Genomic DNA, 24,052 nt, shown 5'->3' with positions numbered 1-24,052 from the left:
GGCCTTATCGCCTACTGCTTTCCCCTTACTTTCTGTGCTCCTTCCTCCAACAAGCCAAGCCCATCCCCTCAGACCTTCGCCCTTACCATCCCCCCTGCTCTCCCCCCAGGATATCAGCCTGGCTCCCATGCTCACTTCCTTCAAGTGTCTCCTTGAATGTCCCCTTCTCCGTGTGACCCCGCTACCCCACCTTGCACTCCCATCCTCCTTTCCTGCTCTGTTTCTCTCCATGGCACTTACCACCCAATTGGCTGTATATTCTAACTATGTATTTAGAACACACATACCAAGATGGCAAGGATTTCGAGTATTTTGCTCCTGGATCCTCAGTACCTAGAACTGTACCTAACACCTAGTAGGTGCTCAGCTAGTACTCACTGAATGAATGAATAAACAGAGTATTTTTCCTTTGTTTTTCTGCAGATTTTCTTATTTATGCCGCCAGTGTCAGAGACACACCATCGCCCCACTGTCCCTGTGTGCCGTGTACCGTGTTCAATGCCTTAATAACAGCGTGGCTGCCTCTGTGCCCTGCTTTAGGCTGACATTCCCTGACCCAGACTTTAATTAGCCCCCTTCACCCCTGAGCTGACTGCAAGGGAAAGCTGGCTGCATCTGGCTTATGTGGGGAGGCCGCCTGTGGGGTCACCTTGAGCCACTTCCTCCTTTGTGACACCCCCCCACACACACCTTGTCCCTGCCTCTCTGCCTCAGAGCCCAGCAGGCACACCAGGTACAGTTTTCTTATTGTCTCGGGGTCTTCCTCTCCAGACCAAGGGCTTCCTAAGAACAGGAACTTCTTTGAGTCTTGGGATCTCAAAAATGACATCTGAGTTGGACCTTGAAGGATGAACCTGAACTTGCTTGTCACCTACCAAAAATGGAGATAATAGGTATAGAGATAATGAGGGAAAGGAAGAAGTGGACATAGTGGGTGTCGACCACTCTTTCTAGAATTTCAGCTGAGAAAAGGGAAGAGAGAGAAACAGGGTAGCTGGAAGGTAAAGGTTTAGTTTTTAAGTCAAATCATTTTTGGTCCAGTGCCCTCCATGGTGCATCCCTGCCTCCCAGTCTAGGTCCTCTCCCAACTTCTGCACCCTCTGTTCCCGTCTTGTACCCTCTGTTCCAGCCACTCTTACATGCAGAGCACATACCTCTGGGCCGTCGCTCTTCCTTGGAATGTCCCTCTCTAATCGCCATCACCTTCATCACCATCCTCACGTTTGTTGAGCTATTTATAGGGTCCAAGATTTACATGTATTAACTCATTTGATCTCCCAGTGGCCTTATGAGGATCATACAGTGACCATTTTATTCACAAGGAAACGGAGGTACAGGAAGGCTAAATAGCATCCCTGGGTGATGTGGCTGTGAAGTAGCACAGGTGCGATTCAACCTGAGCATTCATTCAGGCTCCAGAAACCACACTATTTCAACTCCACTGTAAGACGTCTGCTCCCCCAGGTCCTCTAAGCTCCCCTGGGAAGCTGCCCTGAAGCTCCCAGGCCAACTTGGGTTCACTCCCTGTGCTCCATGGGAACCTCACGCACACCTCTGCGCTGGTGTTTCTCCCATAGTGAGTCAGTTGGTGGGGGGTCTGTCTCCCCTGCCCACCGGGAGCCTTTGAGAAGAGAAATGTGTCCCACTGTCTTTGTGGTGCTCAGTGTTGGTGGTTGAATGAATGAATGATCTACAGATATCTTCATAGTCTTTTAAGGTCGGCATGCTTATTCCTCCTGTGTACTTCAGCCTCGACGGTTGGCCATGCTCTTGAACCCATTCCTGGAAATTCTCCAGCGTTGTGTTTTCTACCTCTTATTTCTTTTGATGGTTTGGCTTCAGACTTCCTAAGAACTTTCCCTTTGAATGTAATTCATTATGGAGGGAGAAAAAAGAACCCAGGTCTGGGTGTACCCTAATTGGAGTAGGGCATGCCTCTCACAGATAAATGTGCTCGCCAGGCCAGTCCTGCATTTGATTCCCACTGCCAAGTCTCTTAAAATAAAAAGGAATTTCCAAGCTGATTGTGCAGACATTTTAAAAAACCTGATAAATTCCTATCTTGTTTCTTAATAAATTGAACAGTAAGAGAAAGCCCTCTGGCACCGTGTTATTGAATTCCTAAATCTTTACCTTCAAAGAACTTCACTTGCATTATTAGCAGACATTTATCGACCCCCTTTTCTGTGACAGATTGTCCGTGTAGGTTATCCCCTTATGGCCTCCCAACCGTGCTGGGATGGTAGATAGTATCAAACATGTTAGAGAGGGAGAAACAGAGGCTCAGAGGAACCAAGTCGTGAGCCCCAGGCCACACAGCTGGGAGGCGGCAGGGAGGGAATCTGAACCTGGCCAGGTCTGTCTGGTGCCAGGTCGAGCTCTGGTCTGCTGCACCCCAGCTGCTTCCTTCCCATTTCTTAAAGCTGGGACTGGTGCCAGGACTCTCCACTTTAAATTCTGGGGATAACTTAGCAGAAAACAAAGCCTAGCTTGGCAAGCAGGATGTAGGAGAGTCTGTTCCCTTCTCACAGCCAGAGACAGACAAGACAGAACCCCAGCCTGGGTCCAGGGTGCCAAGACCTACGTAGCCTCCTCCTCCTCCATCACCACCATCAACATCAAGGGGAGAATGGATCAGTGCTGCTGGCTGTCTTATTTGGTCTTCTTTTGGTGGGTAAATAACATCCTGGTCCAATAATAGAATGGAGACACAGAGAAAAGCTAAGAGGAGGGAAAGGAGGGCATGGTTATATTTGCCAAGGAGCCATCCTAGGCATATAGGAAGGACAGCCTTCAGGGAGGCAGAATCGCCCTGATCGCCCCCATGGGAGACAGAATGCCAGATGTGGTTGGTCCAGGGGCCCACCCAGAGGAGCAGTTCTCATCGTTTCTGTTCTAAATGACCTAACCAAAAAATTGTCTGTCTCTAGTTGCACAAAATTTTGGGAAGATGATCTGCAAGACTATTTGAATCCAGACATTAAATAAACAAAACTGCACATTTGTGGGAACAGGCCGTTTAGTAGATGCTTACTATAGGCTGGAGGCCTTAAATATTTCTTGTTTAATCACCACAATAAACTGATGAAGTGGATATTTTAACCCCCCTTTGCCGACACGGAAGCTGACTGGGGATCTGGGAAGTGTTTTGTCCAGGTTGCCCAGGGAACTGGAGCAGCATTGCAGCCTGGCTCTGTCAAGAGCCCGTGGTCATGCCTGGCCCCTCTGTCCCACCTACAGCCAGTCAGTCCCAGGTTGGTTATGGCTGGAAATGTGGACATTCAAAGGCTTTGAGTCGTCATCTTGTAATGCTTCCAACGGCTTTGTAAATGTGAATGGATTTCCCCTTAGACAAATGTGAGACCCACCCCAAAGTAATATATTTCAGTAAGACCATGACCCCTTCAACGTAGTGGCCCCTCCCCTGTGATCACCTGCTCTCCAAGCTTCCCCCTGTTTTTAAACTTGAGTCTTAATCACCAAGCTGTGGCTGTCCTTGGCTCCAATCATGGAAACTGATGAGTAGTCCAAAACTCAGGCCTGCATCTAACACTAAAATATGATTCTGGGACCTTCTTAATGACCTAGTTGATTTGTATACAAAAAATAAATGACTCTAGTTTATATGTGTACCCCATATAGAGTCCTCAAAGCAAAAGAAAAAAGGAAAACCCTGGTACATAATCTTTGCCTAATAGATCAATTATAGATTTGCCAAATCCCAGCACTCTAGCTTTCAAAGCGTCTTTGAATAATTATATTTTCACATTTAAATTTCATAACCCTCTAAAAGAAGGAGGAAAACTTCTGAGGGAAATTGTTTATTATGATGATGAAGCATAAATAGTCCAAAGCTGGGCTTACACTCATAAACTGACTTTCATCTCAGTTAACATATGTTGAGCGCCTACTAGTGCTCAGCACCTACAAAGTACTTTAGTACATTTCGTGCATTTAGTGCACATTGTCTCATTTCATCCCCCACCCCCAACAGCACCATGAGGGAGGCACGCCATTCCTGTTGCTCCCATTTCATAGAAGAGGAAACTGAGGTCCGTAAAGGCTCTGTGACCTGCCCAAGATTAAATAAACATGGGCGAGAAGTGGCAGAGCCAGGACTGATGCTCTGGGTTCTAGACTCCAAGTACCATTTGCTTGCCTCTCAACCTGTACGTGAAGCAATGTTTCAGATGCAGGCCTGGGATAAGAAGTTGCTGCACATAATACAATTACCAAGAAAGCAATCCTTTGAGCACATGGCAGGGCCATTTGTACTGTTCATTAGAGAACTTCATCCTCCTTGACATTCAGGGCTCACCCGCAGGTCTCCTTTACTGTGAAGCCCTGGACCACTACCCTCTCCCGCAGTGGAGGGCCCCATCCCCTGAAACTTGGGTCACTTAACCACACTGGGTCATGGTCATCTGATGTCATTTGCCATGAGCACTTTTATGGGTAGTAAATCTCTGAATTAGAGTCAGGAACATCAGAGGTGTCAGATCAGGGACTGGCCCAACATCCATTACCATGGCAACAGCTACTTGGCCTCTGACCAAGTGTCTGGGCAGGTGAGCAAACAGGATGAAGCAAGGATGACTCAGGGTGTCCCTGCCTGGAATGATCAGGGGATGACTCAGCTGTTAAGAGAAAAGGACAAGCAGGAGGCCGGCCTTGGATGATGGGCATTTCTGCGAAGGTCTTGTCTTTCCTAAAAAGCTGAGGGTTCCTGAAGTGCAGGGATTGCCTCTCAGCCATCTCTGCGTCCAGTGTGGAGCCCAGCCCAGCTCCAAGTAGTGTCCATTAAATCGTCAATCTGTATTGTCCAATTAATGCCAAGTTGTGAACTGGCCTAGCCCACAGTGTTTTTCAAACTGCCGGTCATGACCCACTAGTGAGCCATTAAATCACTTCTGGTGCTGCATACGGCATTTTTTATTAATAAGATAGAAAAGAAGTGAAAAGAAAAAAGTTGAGAGTACCTCTTACATAGTGAAGATCAGTATTATTTTCTGTGAGTTTCTTTCATGGAAAACATGAAAAGTATGTGTAGCAGTGATGGTGGTGATGATTGTGTATGTGTGTGCGTATACCAGGTCATGATGTAAAATACATTCTTTTTTTTTTTTGTAGCTTTTAAAAAATTTTATTGGTGTGTAGTTGCTTTACAATGTTGTGTTAGTTTCTACTGTACAGCAAAGTGAATCAACTATATGTATACATATATCTGCTCTTTTTTGGATTTTCTTCCCATTTAGGTCACCAGAGAGCACTGAGTAGAGTTCCCTGTGCTTTACAGTGAATTCTCATTAGTTATCTATTTTATACATAGTATCAATACTGTATATACTATATCAATAGTGTATATACTATGTCAACCCCAATCTACCAATTCATCCCACCCCTCCCTTCCCCCTTGGTATCCGTATGTTCTCTATGTCTGTGTCTCTATTTCTGCTTTGTAAATAAGATCATCTATACCAATTTTTTCAGATTCCACATATATGCATTAATATACGATACTTATTTTTCTCTTTCTGACTTACTTCATTCTCTCTGACAGTCTCTAGATCCATTCACATCTCTACAATTGATCCAATTTCTTTCCTTTTTATGGCTGAGTAATATTCTATTGTATATATGTACCACATCTGCTTTATCCATTCCTCTGTTGATGGACATTTAGGTTGTTTCCATGTCCTGGTTATTGTAAATAGTGCTGCAGTGAACATTGGAGTGCATGTGTCTTTTTGAATTATGATTTTCTCTGGATATATGCACGGTAGTAGGATTGCTGGGTCACATGGTAGTTCTATTTTTAGTTTTTTTAAGGAACCTCCATACTATTCTCCATAGTGGCTGTGTCAATTTACTTTCCCACCAAGAGTGCAAGAAGGTTCCCTTTTCTCCACGCCCTCTCCAGCATCTATTGTTTGTAGATTTTGTGATGATGGCCATTCACCACAGTCATGGTATGAGGTGATGTCTCATAGTTTTGATTTGTATTTCTCTAACAATTAGTGATGTTGAGCATATTTTCATGTGTTTGCTGGCTATCTTTATGTCTTCTTTGGAGAAATGTCTACATAGGTCTTCCACCCTTTTTTTGATTGGGTTGTTTATTTTTTGATATTGAACTGCATGAGCTGTTTATATATTTTGGAGATTAATCCTTTGTCCATTGCTTCATTTGCAGATATTTTCTCCCATTCTGAGGGTTGTCTTTCTCATCTTGTTTGTGGCTTCCTTTGCTGTGCAAAAGTTTTTAAGTTTAATTAGTAAAATGCATTTTTGTTGAGTCCAAAATTTTTGAAAAACAATGGTTAGAGAACAATCTCAGAAACTTACTTGACCAGCTTCCTAATTATAGGAACATTAAAATCATTAAAATTGAATGTCATTCGTATTGTTCATCCATTTATTCATTATTCATAAAAAAAAATCTACTATGATTGCCTTCTCTACCACGTCAGCCTCGTAGGTGTGAAGGTGAAACATTCAGAACAAGTGACTGGTTCAGTGTGGCTAGAGCCACTGATTAGGCAGCAGGGGCCAGAGGAGGTGTGTGATGGGTGCCGCCTCATGCCTGCCCATCTTCAAAGGAGGAGCCTTCGTTTGCCGAGTTTTTGTGGTTCGAACAGGGTGAGGAGTGGACTTGAATTTTGACTTTTGCGTTCTGTCTGTCCCTCACCCTGACAGTTGGCTTAAATAATTCAGCACCTGTGTGTTCATATTGCTTTATCGTACCCCAGTTTTTTTGTCATTGGTAGTCTTGTTTCTCCAGTGAGTTTATTCTTGAATAAAGAAGCCTTCTGCTTCTTTTCCATCTCCAAAATGCCTAGCAGGATTGGGAATACTGTAGGCACTCAATAAGTGCTTCCTACTTATTGACAGCTACTTTTGTTCAGGGCCCTACCAAGATATGCCTTTAGTCCTCATCTTCTCTTACCACACACCACGTATCACATGGCTTCGTGGTTATGTGTGTAACAGTCCATCTCCTTCACTTAGACTCTGAGCCCACTGAGAACAGGGAGTATGTGTATTCTGTTCATCACTGTATCCTCAGCCCCTAACTTAGCATAATGCCTGCCTTGTTCATTTTCTTCTCAGTGATTGACACTTGGTAGGTGTAACTGTTAGTTATCACCATAATAATGCTGAGTAACAAATAACCCCAGTGGCATATTAAATTCGCATTTGCTTTTGTGGGGCAGTTCTAAGCTGCAGATTGTTACTGGATCGGCTGTGTGTGTCTCTCACCCTCCTTAGACCAGCAGGCTAACTAGGGCATGTTTTTCTCATGACAATGGCAAAAACATAAAAGAGCAAGTTCAGCCACACAGGTTCTTTTCAGGCCTTTGGTTCCATCATGTCTCTTAATATACCTTTGGCCAAAGTTCATCAAGCCCAAAAGTCAAGCAGCAAGAAAGCACACTGTACCTATGGAGGTTGGGGAGATGATGGGAACAGTGAATATTTCTGAATAATCGAACTAATTAAGTTCTCAGATTCTCACTAAATGTTCATGGAATGGAAAGGACAAGATGAAAATAATTGGATTCCAGGGATTTCCCATACAGGTATCCACCATACAAGTTACAAAAGTCCTTGGGGACTTTTTAGCTCCTGACATATAACTCTATGGAGAAAGCCAGAGCCTTGTCTAGCAGACAACAGCCCAGCCACCCAAAGTTACATTTGCTGGGCGAGTACATCAAGCCCTCAGAAGATTGCCAGCAGAGACTTCCCCCAGGGTGTTCGGGGCAGCAGCTGCCTCTGGGACAGAGAATGGGATGGTGACTACTGGGTTCTCAAGAGGTATCTCTGAGTGGATGGAATCCCTGCCAGGTCTGAGGAAATGATTTTCTTTTGTGTCCTTTGGAGATGTGTGCATACAGACAAATGTTTGTTAAAATCAGCAGGAGACCTTTTAAAAGAGCTAGACATCATTTCTAAGAGGATTCAGAGCCTTGGTTGCCATGTCAGCTTTGCAGTACCAGCCCTGGTATGGTTTAAGGCTGTGTGAGGTTTTGCACCCCTCCTTTGGTTAACTGAAAAATAACAATCTATTTTCCTTTCACTCTCTCTCCCCACCAACTGCAGGAGTGCTCTGCCTGCCAGACAGCCTGAACCTTCACCGAGACCCACAGAGGACCAGCAAGCCGGGAGAGCTGCCCATGTTCAGTCAGTCTGAGCTGAGGACCATCGAGCAATCCTTGCTGGCCACCCGCGTGGGCAGCATCGCGGAACTGAGTAAGTGGATGCTGGTTCTCTCACCAAGGGGCTGACTGCGCTCAGGACAATGCTTTGTAACCAGCAGGTGATTCCTTTTAGTGAGCACCTGCTATGTACACAAATCAGTACTGATGGCCATGGCGTCAGCAACAGCTCTGGAGTTGGGCAGGCTGGTAAAGTTCCTGGCTCTGCCTCTAATGTAGGTCAAGTTCCTACCCTTTTCTAAGCCTCAGTTTCCTTTTTTATAAAATAGAAGAAAATGATAATACTTCACTTACAGTGTAGTTTGGCGATTCAGCAAGCTAATGCCCATAGAGGGGTTCCCCACGGTGCCTCGCACACAGTAAATCCTGTAAATGTTGTTAATTTCCACAGTGGGATCACACCTCTCCTCTGTTCAGAATGCTCCACTGGCTCCCCATCTGATCCATAGGAAAGGCCGGAGTCCTCAGAATTGCATCCAGGCTCCCCCACCTGCATCCCTCAGACTTCTTCCATTCTCTCCTGAGGCCCACTTAACTCAGCCACACTGGCCCCTGTTGTTCCTTGAATATAGCAGGCATACCTCAGAGCCTTTGCACATACTCTTCCTCTTCCTGAACCACTCTCCTCCTCCGGATAGCCACATAGCTTTCTCCGTCATCACCTTCAAGTCGCACCCAAATGTTACCCCTTAATGAAGCTTTCCCTTACCACCCTATTTAAAATTATAACACCCTGAGAACCCTCATCCCTCTTCACTGCTTTACCTTCCTCCCCAGCTGTTACCCTATGACATACTCTATATTTTTTTGTTTTTCAATAACAGCTCCACTGAGATGTAATTCATATTCAGTTCACCTACTTAAAGTGTATCATCATTCAGTGGCTTTTAGTATATTTACCAATTATGTAACCTTAACTACCGTCAATTTTGGAACATTTTCATCACCCCAAAAAGAAATCTGATAACTATTAGCAACCATTCCCCTCCCTCCTTCCCCCTAGACACACTTTATAGTTGACTCATTAATTTTTTAAAAATTGTCTATTTTCTGCTACTAGAACATATTCTCATGGAGAGAAGAGATATTCATTTTGTTCAATGTTGTAATCCCAACACCAAGAATACACATAGTAGGCCCTTGGGAAATATGAAGAAAGAGAGAGACAGAGAGAAAGAGAGAGACAGAGAGGGTAAGAGAGAGAAAGAGTGAGAGAAAGGGGCAGAAAGGTGGAGAGGAGGGGGCTGAAGTGTCCCAAGTTTGAGCAATGGGTGCCATGCTTATACATCCCCTAATTCAGACCTGTGCTCTCTGAATCTGGCCAACCAGAGGAAAATAAAACTGTATTTACTTATGATAGAATTGATTGTCAAATGACATAGCTTTTTGTCAGTTCCAGATGGGACTGGAGCATTGATCTCAGAAATGCTAGAATATGTTAAAATATGAGTTGGTGTGAAATTCTAGAAAATTCTGAACTATAAAAGAATTCAGGACCCATAAAGCAACTTGTGCCTCTTCCCAAGAATTCCCTGTACACCCAGGACAGGCATCCTCCCTTGCACCTCTGAAAAGGGAAACAGCTCATTCAAGTCATAGGGGGTCCTAATGGTTACTAGAGTTACTTTCCTGGCAACTGAATTTGGAAATTATGTTTCCATTCCCATCAAACCCCCAAAGTCATGAGATGCCTCTGATTACAGGGTCTTCCAGCCACTGGTCAGTCATACGATTGTTCTTAAACTTTTGCCATGGGCCCCTTTGGCAATGTGATGAAGCCTGTGGACCTTGCCTCAGAATAATATATATATATATTTTAATAAATTTATTTATTTATTTATTTATTTATTTATTTTATTGGCTGTGTTGGGTCTTTTTTGCTGTGCACAGGCTTTCTTTTGGTTGCGGTGAGTGGGGGCTACTCTTCATTGTGGTGCACGGGCTCCTCATTGCCGTGGCTTCTCTTGTGGCGGAGCACGGGCTCTAGGCGCTTGGGCTTCAGTAGTTGCAGCACATGGGCTCAATAGTTGTGGCGCACGGGCTCAGTTGCTCCACGGCATGTGGGATCTTCCTGGAGCAAGGATCAAACCCGTGTCCCCTGCATTGACAGGCAGATTCCTAACTACTGTGCCACCTAGGAAGCCGCAGAATAATATTTTTAAATGCAAAAAATAAAGTGTATACGTTTATAAAGGAAGGTACTTATAATTAAAATACAGTTATCAATATATTTTTACCTGAACTGTGATATAATAACCCTATGCCTTTTTTATTAGAACATTAAAGAACAAGATCTAGCAGCAGCTCTGATGACCCATTGTTTCGAGGTAGTGTGTGTGTGAAGGGTATTTTGAGATATCTACAACAATTGGAACAGGATAAGGAGCTGTCTGCATTTTAACAGCTCCCTAGGGTTTCAGATGTAGCCAGTCCAAGCAGCTCCCTTGGGGAAATATCTCAAAGAAGAAATGCCACATTGTTTGGAACTCTGCAAATTTCCAAGACACGCCCATGTCCTTGGAAAGGCCAAATCTGGCTACAGGGTTGGTTCATGTCTGTGTGGTTGCAACCTGGGAATAGGCCCCCACACATTCTTCTCTGGGGTCTCAAAAATTTGTTCTGGGATATTTTAAGGGCCCCTCCTAGCACCTGGGCTGGGGCCCTACTCAAATCTGGTGCTTCTCTTGGAGGAGAGGATTTGCTAAACAAATCTGCGCTTCACCTAAACAGGCAGCCTGCAGGAGTGGCTTGCCACGTAATTGTTTTTAAGGACAATTTGTTCTGTAAATTAAACGCTGTCTTTGTCGTCAAATGTCGACTTTCGCATAGGAATTGTCGGCACACATATGGGTGCTGCTAATTACAAATAGTTTCCCTATGTTCACTAAGTCAGCCCCGAAGAACGTGTGCGCAGAAGTACGTGGATAAGCCACATTGGTGACGGAAGGTAATAAAATTGCCTTCTTTTCTGATCTGACTGTAATTTAGGCTGGCTTGCTTTGTGGTCTGAATCAATACAGCCTTGCTTTCTCTGTGTATACAGAGAGCTGTTCTTCATATTCAAAGGTTACTCTTCCGGTGTGGATTCCAGAAATCAGTGTTATTCCAGCAAAGGCAAGACGGAGAGGCTTTGTTCCCAGCCTTTCCTCTTCTTCTTGAACCAGGCTGCTCAGGGTTGAGGGCAGAGCCCCTGACCTCATATGGCCTTCCTCATAGCAAACAATAATAATCGCAGCCCCTGACGCTGTTGACCTAGGGAACTGTGAAAAATCTAAGCGAGCTATTTCCAGTGCAACCATTATTATCCACATAGATGTGGAAATGGAGGCAAGAAGGGGATAAACAACTCATCTAAGGTCAGACACGCCTGTGAGCTGATGGCTTGATATTGAATCCCGTTCTCAAGGCAGAGCTTTCACCTCCAGACATGACTCCCTGTCTCTAGGGGAAGCCCAGATGTTTCTACCTGATAACAGATGGAATGAGAGCCCGCCTCTAACATCACGATATTGGTCAGATCTGTGTTCCTTCCAGGTCTGAGGATCTGCATTTCGCTCTGTAGGATGCATTGTGGATGCTCTCCTCAAAACTGTACTGGAGATGTGAAAGTTCACAAAGGTTACCTAGTATTTCACCAGCATCTAGATAGCAGACCCACCCCCCACAACCCACTGAGACTTCTCCCTGTATACCCCCTGCCTTCTATCCTCAGGGCAACATATTAAAATCCATAACTGTCTTGATCAATAGTGATGTCCAGAGCACTTTCTATGTCCAGTCTGTTATGACGTGGGGTAAAAATACGTCCACTATTTCCAGACCACCTACTGTGTGCCAAGGGCTTTAAATACATTAAAGCTATTATTATTCTCATCTCATAGATAAGAAAACTAAGACTTGGAAGGGTAAATGTTTTGCCCAAAGCCACACAGCTAGGAAGTGACAGAGTCACATTTCAAACCATTTTTCTTTTTCTGCTTTCCTGTGCTGTACCCAGTTCAGCTTTGCATTCTAAGCACCTAACACGTTGCCCATAGCATGGGAAATATCTGTTGAATGTCAGATGAATACGTGAATGGCCCACCGTGAGCTGGTCTGTGAAACAAAAGCTGAAGAAAATGCTATAGGGACTGCGGCTGTCCAGAAATACTTAGAGATTTTGGTGGGTTTAGTTTGGAGAACAGGAATTACTCAGCCAATTCTCTGTTGTCCAATGCCAGAATCAGCAGCAGGAGGGAGTGACTGGTGGTAGCTTAGCCTCTGTAACTTATGCCCGTTTATCCAGGTCAGTTCCCTAGTCGCCCCCCCCCACCCCCCCACCCCCCCACTAATTTGGCAGAGTACTGAGTATTCTTCCAATAAATGTATTTTTTCTTATTTACACAAGTTATGCAGTTAGCTTCTGTTTTGTCGCGGAGAATCCTTTTTGGTGCATGCAATTTAGTAAATTCCTAAGATGTAAATCTTGGGTTGACAATGGCAATGTTTTGCTGTATGAGAAGATCGTGTCTGAGAAAGGAAAACAGAGAGAGCATTCTGAAAATACATGAACCGTTGTATCTGCTAGTGCTTGAAGCCATCTACCATTGGATTTTTTTTTTTTTTTTTTTTTTTTTATTTTTTTTGGGGGTACACCAGGTTCAATCAACTGTTTTTATACACATATCCCCATATTCCCTCCCTTCCTTGACGCCCCCCCCTCGATTCCCCCCCCCGCTCCCTGCCCCATACCATTGGATTTTTAATTCAGTTACATGAGCTAATAAACCCCTCCCAAACCCTTAAAAAAAAAAAAAAGAAAGATGCTACAGGGAGGGGAGCTCTTTTTTTAAAAAATATTTAATTATTTTATTTATTTGTTTGTTTTTGGCCGTGTTGGGTCTTAGTTGTGACTTGTGGGCTTCTCTCTAGTTGTGGCCTACAGGCTCCAGAGCGCTTGGGCTCAGTCGTTGCGGCAGACAGGCTTAGTTGCCCCGCGGCATGTGGAATCTTAGTTCCCTACCAGAGATCAAACCGGAGTCCCCTGCATTGGAAAGTGGATTCTTAACCACTGGACCAACAGGGAAGTCCCTGGGGGAGGGGAACTCTAAATGAAACTCTTGTCAAATATTAAACACTCTATTGAACTGAATTTTGAACTCAGAGGACTAGAACTGAATCTCTGTGTGTCAAATTATTTGAATGAGAAGCTGAATCAGGAGACCACAAAGGTCCCCAAACTGACACAGGCTGGTTATTCTTAACTGTGAGCTCTAGGAAATTCTTAAAGCAATTCTCAGAATCTGGCGGGCAGACCAGGTCTTCTTATCTGAACCAAGTCAGGAAGTAGGTCTAGGGGAAGCCGGTCCACCCCGTCTCCCCAACTGAGGCCACAGGGAAAGCAGAGGCCCTGGCTATTCTCATTTTGGAACCAACTCAACTCTGCGTTGGGTCACACCAATACCACGTTTGTGTCTTCCGAGATCTTGTCGAAGCCCTTCTGCCCAATGCTCCCCGCCTTTTCCCAAGGTCACAGTTAAACCTGCATTGGACAGTCATTAATTAGAGTAATTGCTTTCTGTTGTTTAGAGGGTAAAAAAATGAGGGCTTCATTGAAAAATGCCTCTTTCTATCTTCACACTAAACTGTGAACTTGTTCTCACTCAATGAATCCATCAAAATGGGGCCATTAATTTACAACTGTGTATAAAAAGCGTTTCTGGGTTGTCTCTCCTGTGTCACCAGAAAAAAAAAGAAAAACCCTTATTGCTTGGACAAGGGGGTCTCTCAAGTGCAAATGGGATCTTTTCAGAAGATCCTGCTGCCTGCAGCCCCTAGGATGCACCTGTGACCCTTTCAGGTGGTAAAGTGGCCACCAGCCACTTGGTATTTCTTAAATACTCCACTCCACCACAGGGCCTTTGCACTTGCTGCTCCTTCTGCCTAGAAAGCTTTTCCCTTGATTTTTACAGAGCTCCTTCCTCGTTTCACTCAGTCTTCTGCTCACGTCACCTCCTAAGAGAGGCCCTCCTATGACAGCCCCACTCATTTAACCCTCCCTCCATCACTGCTTTCTATACACACTTCCTGCTCTAATTTTCTTCATAAGACCTAGCACCACCGGACATACTATGTATTTGTTTGTTCATCTTCTGTCCATCTCACCAGGATTGTAAACCCCATAAGAGCTAAGCCTTTTTTTAGCATCTTTGACTGTATCCCCAGTGCCCAGAACAATGTCTGGCACATAGTAGGATGCAATAAATATTTATTGCATGAATGATGTTTCCTGCTGGACCCAGGGTGCATTCTTCTGTTGTCCATCCCTGTTCCCCCCAGCTCTCCTTCTTTAAAACAAATCTCTCATTACTTTGTACTAATGACATAGGTTATATGCAGTCTTTTTTTCTTTTTCAAGGGGAGGGGTTTCAGTGAGGCAAGTTAAACCACAGTTTATGGTGCCAGAGAATGCCTTGGTTTCCTCATCTGTGCTGTGTGACCGAGAGCAAGTGACTTGATCACTCTGATCCCCAGTTTTACCATCTGTGGAAAGAGGGTAATGATACCTCCTGCCCCAAAGTTGTGGGAGGTTTTGAAAATGTACTATAGTAAGTGGTAGCTGACCATGGATGAAATGAAAAGTGGGGAAGGAATTGAAGGTGCTGTCACAGCGCAGATTTTGGCAGAAGGAGTCCACATTGGAATGTGCAGCCCTTTGTCTCAGGGGGATCACATTGGCATGCAGGAGGATGGCTTGGAGGGAGCTGCACCAATAGCCTGCGTCTGGCAGTTTAGAGCAGCGTTTCCCGAAGGGTAGCACGGGAGGTGATTGTAGGTGATACACAAAACACTTTCTATTTTTAATTGCTGTGAATTTTTTATGGGTACTAGAAAAATATTGGTTTTCCTTTTATGGCACTGATATGAAGTTTCCTTTTAAAATGAATTTATTGTGTGAAAGAGTGAGCCAATTTAAGGAAAAATATTAAGTAAATAAATTGTACCTGCAGCACACAGATATGTGAGAATTCATGATGCTGATTCTCAAATGGTTGACATTTGGAAAACCTGGTTATAAGCAGATTCTCAAGTAGATTCCTAGAACCAAACTCCAGTCACCCAAACTCAGTGCAGCTAACGACAAGTGGATTTGTTGTTTTGGGTTCATGAATTTGACAGGTGAAGCAGCAGATAGCACATACATAGAGTGGGATTTGAAATGGAGCAAGTGATTGCAGAAGCCTTGTGCCAATTCCATCTCCTATGGCCAGCCATCATCAGAGACATCCTTTATGCCTCTGATCCAGAGACTGGGCTGATAACAATGATGATAAAGATGGTGATGATACTAATAGTGATGGTGATGATACTAATATTGATGATGATGATGACGAAGATGACGATGGTGATGATGATGGAGATGATGATGAAGATGATGATGGTGGTGATAATGAAAATGATGGTGACGATGGTGATGATGGTGATGATGAAGATGATGATAGTGATGATGATGGAAATGATGGTGATGATGATGGAAATGATGATGATGATATAAAGAAAAAGAAAGAGTGCTGAATAATTATTATACACTTAGGATGTGCCAGACCCTATTCTAAGTGCTTGAAGTGATTTATATAATTGCTTCATTTCATACTGTGAGTTCGGTACTACTATATCTCCATTTTTCAAATGAAGAAACCAATGCTAGGTACTTTATATGTGTTATCAGTTTAATCCGCACAAAGTCATAATCATCCCCAAAAACAGAGAAGTCAACTCACCCAAGACCATTCAGCTAGTCAGTGGCAGGTAGGGACTCAGACTCAGTCTGACGCCAGAGAGCTTGTCCCTAACCGCTGCACTACACTGCTCCTCCAGGAAAAGGACAATGTATGAGTCCTGTCTCTCCCTGTGAAGCTCAGTAGGAGAAGCAGACGTGCGGGCAATTAAAACATGTCTGGATTAAACAAGTGACATGTGAGACTTTTGTAGCAGGTGTTATGGGTACACAGGGGAAGGGGAGATTGATTCTGATCGCGGGCATCCCAAAGGTCTCCATGGAAGAAGTGGGATTTGATCACAGCCTTAAAGGTCATTAGTAGTTGAGAGGATTAAGGGGAGGACACTCTAAGGTGAGAAAACAACAAGAGCAAAAGCAAAATCCAGGAACCTGGAAATGTATTGAGCTGAATGATGCTCTGAGGAGATGGTTAGTCCAACCAAGGCCAAAGCCATCCCAGGGTCTTGGGGAACCAGAGGGGTGTTGCAGGGGCCCAAAACATGGATGCTCTTCTCATCTCCACTCCATTTTGATTTTTCTTAATTTGAGCTTCTTTGAGAGTGCTTTCAAGAAAGAAGGAAAGATAAGTGTACCCCAACCTGACCCTAGATGGAAGGTACAAGAACATTAAACACCACCTCAGTAAGCTTATTATTCCGATAACACCAAGAAGCACATGCCCTAATTCAAAATCCGGAAGTGACAGATAAGTTGGAAGCGAATGTCACCCACAATCCCACTGGACAGAGAAATCCTTGGTCAACATTTTGCTTTTTTTTTCCCTCCTGGTATTTACTCAGAGCATATTTTTTAATAACATAATCCTGATCACACTGTATGTAATTTTGAATTTCACTTTTTTCCCCACTTACCATTTTTAACACAGAGTTTTTTTCATTCATTGCCATTCTATGTAAACATTTTTAGTAACTGCATAAGTTTTATCGCATACCAGAGTTTGTTTAACCATGCTCTGATTTTCAGACATTTGTTTCTTTGTCACATTTTGGATCCCGTAAATAAGGTTTGGGTGAAAATCCTTGTGTATGAAGATTTTGCTGCATTTTGGATTCTAACATTGGGACAGAGTCCCAGAAATGGAATTACTGAATCAAGGGAAAAGAACGTTTGTTGACACCTTGGCTACGTGATGCCAAATTGCCCCATCATGGACTTGGAGTTGGCCATGGCTGCAGTGGGCTGTCTCTGAAAGAAGGACTCAGGTCAGTGCAGGGTATTAAGTACAGATGCTAGAGTCAGACAGACCTGGGCTGGAATCTTGTCTCTGCCTTGTGACCTTGAGCCTCAGTTTCCTTATCTGTGAAACAGGATTTTTCAACCTGGGCATTATTGACATTTGGGCTAAATTCTTTCTTGTAGGGCCTGATCTGTACATTGTAGGATGTTTAGCAACATATCTAGCCTCTTACCCATTAGCTGCAGTAACAGCCCACTAGATATGACACCAGAAATGTCTCCAGATGTTGTCAAACATCCCCTGGGAGGCAAAATCACCCTGGTTGCAGATCACTGCTATAAAGCTGAAATAACATAACATAAAACCCCATAGAGCCTTGTAAGGATTAGAAACAATGCACGGGAGGTGCTTTTTCACAGTGCCTGGTACAGGGCAGGTGCTCAGTGAACAGCAGCTAGGACTGTTATTCACGTGGAGCCATGTTTTTCCACATTTTCCATGTGCAGGTCCCCTTGGGCTCTTCCCTGCCCACCTACCTCTAAAAGAGAATCTCTTTGAGACTTCCCTGGTGGTCCAGTGGTTAAGACACTGTGCTTCCACTGCAGGGGGCACTGGTTCGATCCCCGGTCGGGGAACTAAGATCCTGCATGCCGCGTGGTGTGGCCAAAAAAAAAAAAAAAGAGAGAGAGAGAGAATTTCTTTCTCTTTTTTGAGTTTCTTGCATATATTTTCCTGCTGTGGGAAATGGAGAGAAGGAGGGTCAGACTCTAGGTTAAGCTTGATAAGAGGCAGAGGTGTGTAGGGAAGCAGACCCCCCACCCCCACCCCCACTGCTATCTGTTTAATCCCTGCATCATTGTCCAGATATTAAGCTTAGTGGATTGTGCTCTGGTTAGGTCGTCTTGGTGAGGCCTTAGGACTCTGGCAACATAGAAGTTTCCTTTCCTCTGACAAATCCTAAGAGAAATAGTGGCCACTTGCAATCTTGTCTCAAGAAGGATTTTAAGGCTGCATCTACACTGAATGGATAAGAGCTCTGTGATTGATTAAGCATGTCTGCCATGGACATGGAAGAGAAAGGGGAATATTTGCCATTTCCACTCTCAGCTGAGACCTCATCTCCATAGTCTGACTCCCACAAAGGGGGTGAAGAACCCTGTTGTCAATCTTCTTTTGAGGAAGTGGCCCCTCCCTCAGATAGGAAATGGGAACCTAGAAGGCAGGCCTTGGTCCTTCAGAGGAGAAACTCCTGCCTTTCACTGAGCCTCACTTTCTTGGGTCTGGATTTTAGGTAAAAACTGTCATGTTAAAAGGTATAGCTGGATGGCCGAGAGCTGGTGGGCTCTGCAGGCTTGGTTTCATCTGGGCAATGAGGGATTGGGAATGAGGGAGACAAAACCCCCAACCCCCCCAGGGGCTAGAGTGGTGGTGATGGGATTTAAATTACCGTGGGAGTTGATGTTTCAGTCATGAGTCTGAGGGAAGAATTCCTTCTTCTTCAAGGTCCTCTATCTTTTCTCCTAAAGCCTTCCTTCAGCTGATTAGATGAGGCCCACCCACATTATAAAGGGTAATCTGTTTTACTCAAAATCTGATTTAAATATTAATCACATGTAAAAAATAGCTTCACAGCAACATCTAGACTAGTGTATGACTAGCCACCTGGGCACCATAGTCTAGCGCAGTTGACAGATAAAATTCACCATCACAGATATCTTAGAGGAGTCTCTCCCCAAGTGTGCAACTCCTTCCACTGTGCATGAGATGATTTCCAGTGGGACAGGGGCAGTGCCTTAAATAACATTGGTCATGGGAGTGACTCTTTTAAATTCTATTTTTTTTATTTTTTTATTTTAATAAGATATTTTACTTAACCCAATATACCCAAAATAGTATCATTTCAACATGTAATCAATATTAAAAAGTATTAATGAGATATTTTATATTCTTGTTTTCATGCTAAGCTGTTTTTTTAAGCTCTTTAGTGGAATGTAATTGGTTTACACTGTTGTGCCAATTTTTGCGGTACACCAAAGTGAATCAGCTGTATTTATACATATATCCCCATATCCCCACCCTCCCATGACTCCCTCCCACCCTCCCTATCCGAGCCCTCTAAGTCATCACCCATCATTGAGTTGATCTCCCTATGTTATACAGCGGCTTCTAATTGCTTTCAGAAGAAACGCTCCACTTGACATGAGCCACTAACAACTCTCTCACTTGTTATTTATAACAATAGAAAGCAGGACCAGAATTCAGCTATAAATTAATCACACTGTTTTGTTTTCATTGAATTAACTTTCTCAGTGAGCTTCTGTTTATGGCAAGTGATACTGATTTTCCTTTTATGGCAGTGACATAATGTTTCCTTTCTAGATATGTGTATTTAAAAAACAAAATGAGTCCATTGAAGATTAAGTAAATAAGGGTACGTGTGCTGCTTGGATACAGCTATGTTCATGAAGGTTGCTTGAAAGCAACCCAAGTTTGAGAAATACCATCTTAGCCAAGATAGTCAGGGCTTCAGGCCCAGCCAGCCTCCCCAACAGGAGGATCTTCCCTCCATGACCAACCTGGGGGCATGAAGCTTTGGTTTGATGAAGGAGAAGGCTGGCTTCCTTCTGAGGAAGCATGAGAAACACCAGAGTGTTCTCAGGGTTTGCCAGTGCTGAGAAAAGGAAAACATGCCCCTCAAGGAGCACAGTTAAGTGCGCGGATTCAGAAGCCAAACTGCCAGGGTTCAAATCCTGCCTCTGTGGCTCATGGCCGTGCAACCTTGAAAAGTTATTTAACCTCTTTGGGCCTGTTTCCTTGTCTGTAAAATGAGTTTATAAAGGCACCTACTTAATAGGATATTGTGAGAAGTCAATGAAATAAAGTGCTCAGAACTGTGCTATCGGATAATAAGTGTCATTTAGGACTTGAGTTGCTGTTGTTGAGAATGATTGACAAAGAAAAAGAATATTATGACACTGCGCTAAATGCTGTAACCAAAAAAGTACAGTGTGATATCAGACACAGGGGAGTAGGGGAGATTCCAGGATGGTTTCCTGGAGAAATTAATATGTAAGCTGATACGTGGATGATCAGTAGGAGTTAACCTGAAAAAAAAGGAGAAAGAATGTTCTGGATAGAGGGAATAATAGTATACGTCCAGGCTCAGAGGAAAGAGACAGTATAGTCCATTCTTGTGACTACAAGGAAGGCAGTACTGGTTACAGCAGAGGATGTGACAGAGGGTGTGTCCCAAGGTGAAGGCAGCCGGAAGCAAACATGTACAAAGGGCTTTCTATGCCTTGTTAAAAACCATGGGTCCCAGAAGGGCAGGACTAGAGTCCTCTTCGCAGCCCTCCGTGCTTGAAGCAACATGCCAAACCTGGTAAGTCCTTGACAGTTGTGTGGTGAATGAACAAAACTTTCCTCTGCTTGATGTGTGGCCTGCAGGCCTCATGGGACCACTCCCATTGAATGAGGGCATCTCAGGATCAGAATCTCTGCAGAGCTCTCCAGGCACATCTTCTCTGCAGGTCTTGGCTGCCTGAAGGATCTGAATTCTTACTTCTGTCCACAGGTGACCTGGTGTCCCGAGCGATGCATCACCTGCAGCCCCTCAACGCCAAGCACCACGGCAATGGCACCCCCCTGCACCACAAGCAGGGGGCGCTCTACTGGGAGCCGGAGGCCCTGTACACCCTCTGTTATTTCATGCACTGCCCGCAGATGGAATGGGAGAATCCCAACGTGGAGCCCTCCAAAGTCAACCTCCAGGTGGAAAGGTAAGGCTTGTGGTGGCTTTGGATGACCAAAGAGACGAGCTCCCTTCTGGCCGACACCACCTCGTGGTGGATGGGTGTTGCCTCCAGGGTGGTGTAGGGGTGGGGGAGGGGAGGGGTGCTCGGGGCCAGAACTGCCCAGTTGCCAGAGATTCACCGGAGGTTGAATCTTGTGCCCTGAAGGGTTATATGAGACCTGGGTGAGATCTTTGAAGTGGGTTTGCATAGGGCTGGTCCAGTTTGGGATGACAGTGGCCCTGGGTCAGAAGAGTGGGTTTGTGGATTCCGGAGGGATGAGGGTCTCAGCAGTGCAAGGGGGCTTCCTTGTGAAGGCACCTTGGGTGGGAGATGTCTTATCTTCATCTCATCCTGGCTGCCCTGGGGACTCCAGGGAGAAACCATAACACCTGCTGGAAGTGGGCCTCTTGGGTGGGCAGGAGACAGCATAGCCAGTTCCCATGAAGCAGAATCCTCATAGCGGAGAAAGAAGGGAGGGCTTCCTGGGAGAGGAAACTCCCTCTGACCTGGCTTCTGCTGCTCCCCAGTGCTGTCCGTCCACTTCGCCGTGCCTCACCTTCCCCATCTGTAAACCAGCAGCTGCACTAAGCAGTTTCCAGGTTCCCTTCTACCTGGAAAACCTCAGAATTTTCTGAGGATGGTCTTACCCTGTCAGAGGCAGGACATCCAAACCACCATCAGGAAAGGAGGCTGCCTGCAGGTGTCCCCACTTCCCCTGGGAACAGTTCCAGAGATCTCATCTCCCCCCAGCATCTCACAAATCAGGCCCCTCCTGTGTACACGGGCTTTTTCACTCTAACTTCTGTAGTAGTGGCCCTGTTTATCGAGTGGTGAAAAGAGCAAACTCTATGACCTAGACTTCTGGGTTCGAATCCAGGCTCTTGCAATTAAAAGCCAGGGTATCTTAGAAAAGTGCCTTTAAACTCCCTGTGCCTCAGTTTCTTCATCTACAAAATGGGGCTACTAAGAATAAATGCTTCATAGGGCTGTTTGAAGATTGAATGCATCAAACAGTACCCAACACGTAGTAAATGCTCAATAAATGTTCCCTTTCATTATTGTTGTTGGAGAACTTATCCGTACATAGCTGAACAACTGCCAGTCTGGACTCAATGCACTTTTCTCTGTTAAATGGGTCCAAGTGGTTTTAAAATGCTCATTGGATGCTCTGTTTCTGCCAGGATGGATGGGGCTTAATTGGGCTCCTAAACCATGTCTCTTGGCTTTCAGTCCAGAGAAGAGGATGGAGCATGGGCGAGACAGAAGTTGCCTCTTTTTTTTTTTTTTTTTAAGAATTCCAAATTAGCATCTATATTTCAATCCAGTCTGGAATTAACTTAATTAGGGGATTACTCACGTCTCCTGCTATCCAGGTCAAATCAGTGGGTGCCCTGTGCATGTTTTCATGTGCCAAAAATGCCCGAAGTGGAGAGGTGGCAACATGCCCATGGTCCCTGAGCAGAAAACAACCTCGGTCAGACACACCAAGATGTTGCTGTCTATGATTATGAATCGTGATGTCTGGGAGGATGGAAACCATTGGCCTTGGCCTTTGGGGCATCTAGTTCTTCAGCCCCCGCCCCCACCCCAACAGCCTTTGGAACAGGGCAGTTTCTCTGACTTATGTCCACCCCATTCTTCAATTCCCGCCTCTATGTAGATTACACCCCCACACCCATCTCCAGCCAGACATCACCGCCTCTGAGCTCCCGAACGTTATCCAACTCAGCCTTCCAGTTTCCACCGTCAAGCCTCACACTCTCAGGCTGGTTCTTCTCAGGGCACCTTATTCTTTTCTGCCCGACATAGCAAATATACGTGTGTGTGTGTGTGTGTGTGTGTGTGTGTGTGTGTGTTTATTGACTGTGAGCTTCATAAGGGCTCAGAACACATCTGTTTTGGTTGTCACTCCACATCTAATGACAAGCTCAACATCTGGTATATATCACAAAGTCAATAAATATTTGTAGGATGAAGGATGGACAAATACATTGATCCCACTGCCTATAGAACGTTTCCATCAGGAGTGCTCACCGCCAGCTCAAAGCTAAAGCCAGCATCTTTCCCCCCAAACCGACTGTTTCTCCTTTCTACCCATTCTCCAAGGATGGCATCACCATCAACCTGGTCACCCCTGTCAGAACGCTGGGACTCGCCCCACGCTCCTTCCTTGTCGTCCCTCTTTGCTCACGGATGCTCCTTCTGTGCCATCTCCCATTGCTCTAACCCTTCCTCTCAAGGTGGCTGCCATACTGCACGGTTCAGGCCCTCGCTCACTCCTACTGCTGTTACTGACCAGCGCCATCCCCGTGGCTACCAGACTGGAACTTCTAAAATATAAATCTCATCACGTGACATACCCCCAGCCCCCAACTCAACACAGTTGCATGGATCCCTTTACATTGTCTGTTAACGTGGTTTCCACCTTCTCTGCCGGAATCTATTTCAGGATTCAGAGTGCAGTTGAAGTGGCTGTAAGTCTAGGGAGACCATCTAAGGATTCCAGATTTTCTGGGACAAGTTTTAAAGAGGCATGAGCTGCGAGGGGGAGCCAAGTAAAGAGAACACGTCCTAGAACTTGTAAGAGTCAGTTATCTCCGTCTTTCCATTCCTTCTTGGTTGAATTTTCAGGGGACCACACAAAACAGAAGGAACTTGTCATTTTTTGAGTTCTGTTCACTTTGGTCTTCTGGAAACAGTGTGGGTTTGGGAGTCAGATCAACCTTTGGATTTGGACCCCGGCTCTGCTTCTTCCAGGTCTGGGACCTTGAATGAGTCATTTCACCCCTTTTGAAACTTCTCCTCAACTGTAAAATGAGAACAAAACCAACCTCTTGGGACTGGTGTAAGCAATGAATTAGATACTGTAGCTAAGACATCCAGTATCACACCTGGTACAAGGGGAGCTCCCCTCACCCCCCCAAAAAAGTAGCTGATGTTATACATCTTCTTTTTACTTTTATTTTTTGGCTCTAAAATGCTATTATCATTGTCTCTCCAGAAGCCTGTGTATGATTCCTCCTTGACAAAAAGCTGTTTCTTCCCTTTTGGCAATAGAATAGGCATTGGTATTTATTAGCAT

General features: G+C 44.7%; 1 protein-coding gene across 2 annotated transcripts in view; it reads left to right on the top strand.

The window, feature by feature from the left end:
- ABTB3 (ankyrin repeat and BTB domain containing 3) overlaps positions 1–24,052 on the top strand; it is a 298,989-nt gene that overhangs the window by 171,795 nt on the left and 103,142 nt on the right. For both annotated transcript variants that reach the window (XM_057741445.1, XM_057741444.1), the window contains exons 2-3: positions 8,104–8,253; positions 20,751–20,955. In XM_057741445.1, coding sequence (XP_057597428.1) covers positions 8,104–8,253; positions 20,751–20,955 — 355 coding nt within the window. The remainder of the gene's footprint in view (positions 1–8,103; positions 8,254–20,750; positions 20,956–24,052) is intronic.

The sequence above is a fragment of the Hippopotamus amphibius genome, chromosome 7, assembly GCF_030028045.1.
Source record: "Hippopotamus amphibius kiboko isolate mHipAmp2 chromosome 7, mHipAmp2.hap2, whole genome shotgun sequence".
NCBI classification, from domain to species: Eukaryota; Metazoa; Chordata; class Mammalia; order Artiodactyla; family Hippopotamidae; genus Hippopotamus; species Hippopotamus amphibius.
Note: the sequence above shows the minus strand (reverse complement) of the source record. Positions and strands in the feature narration are given on the sequence as shown.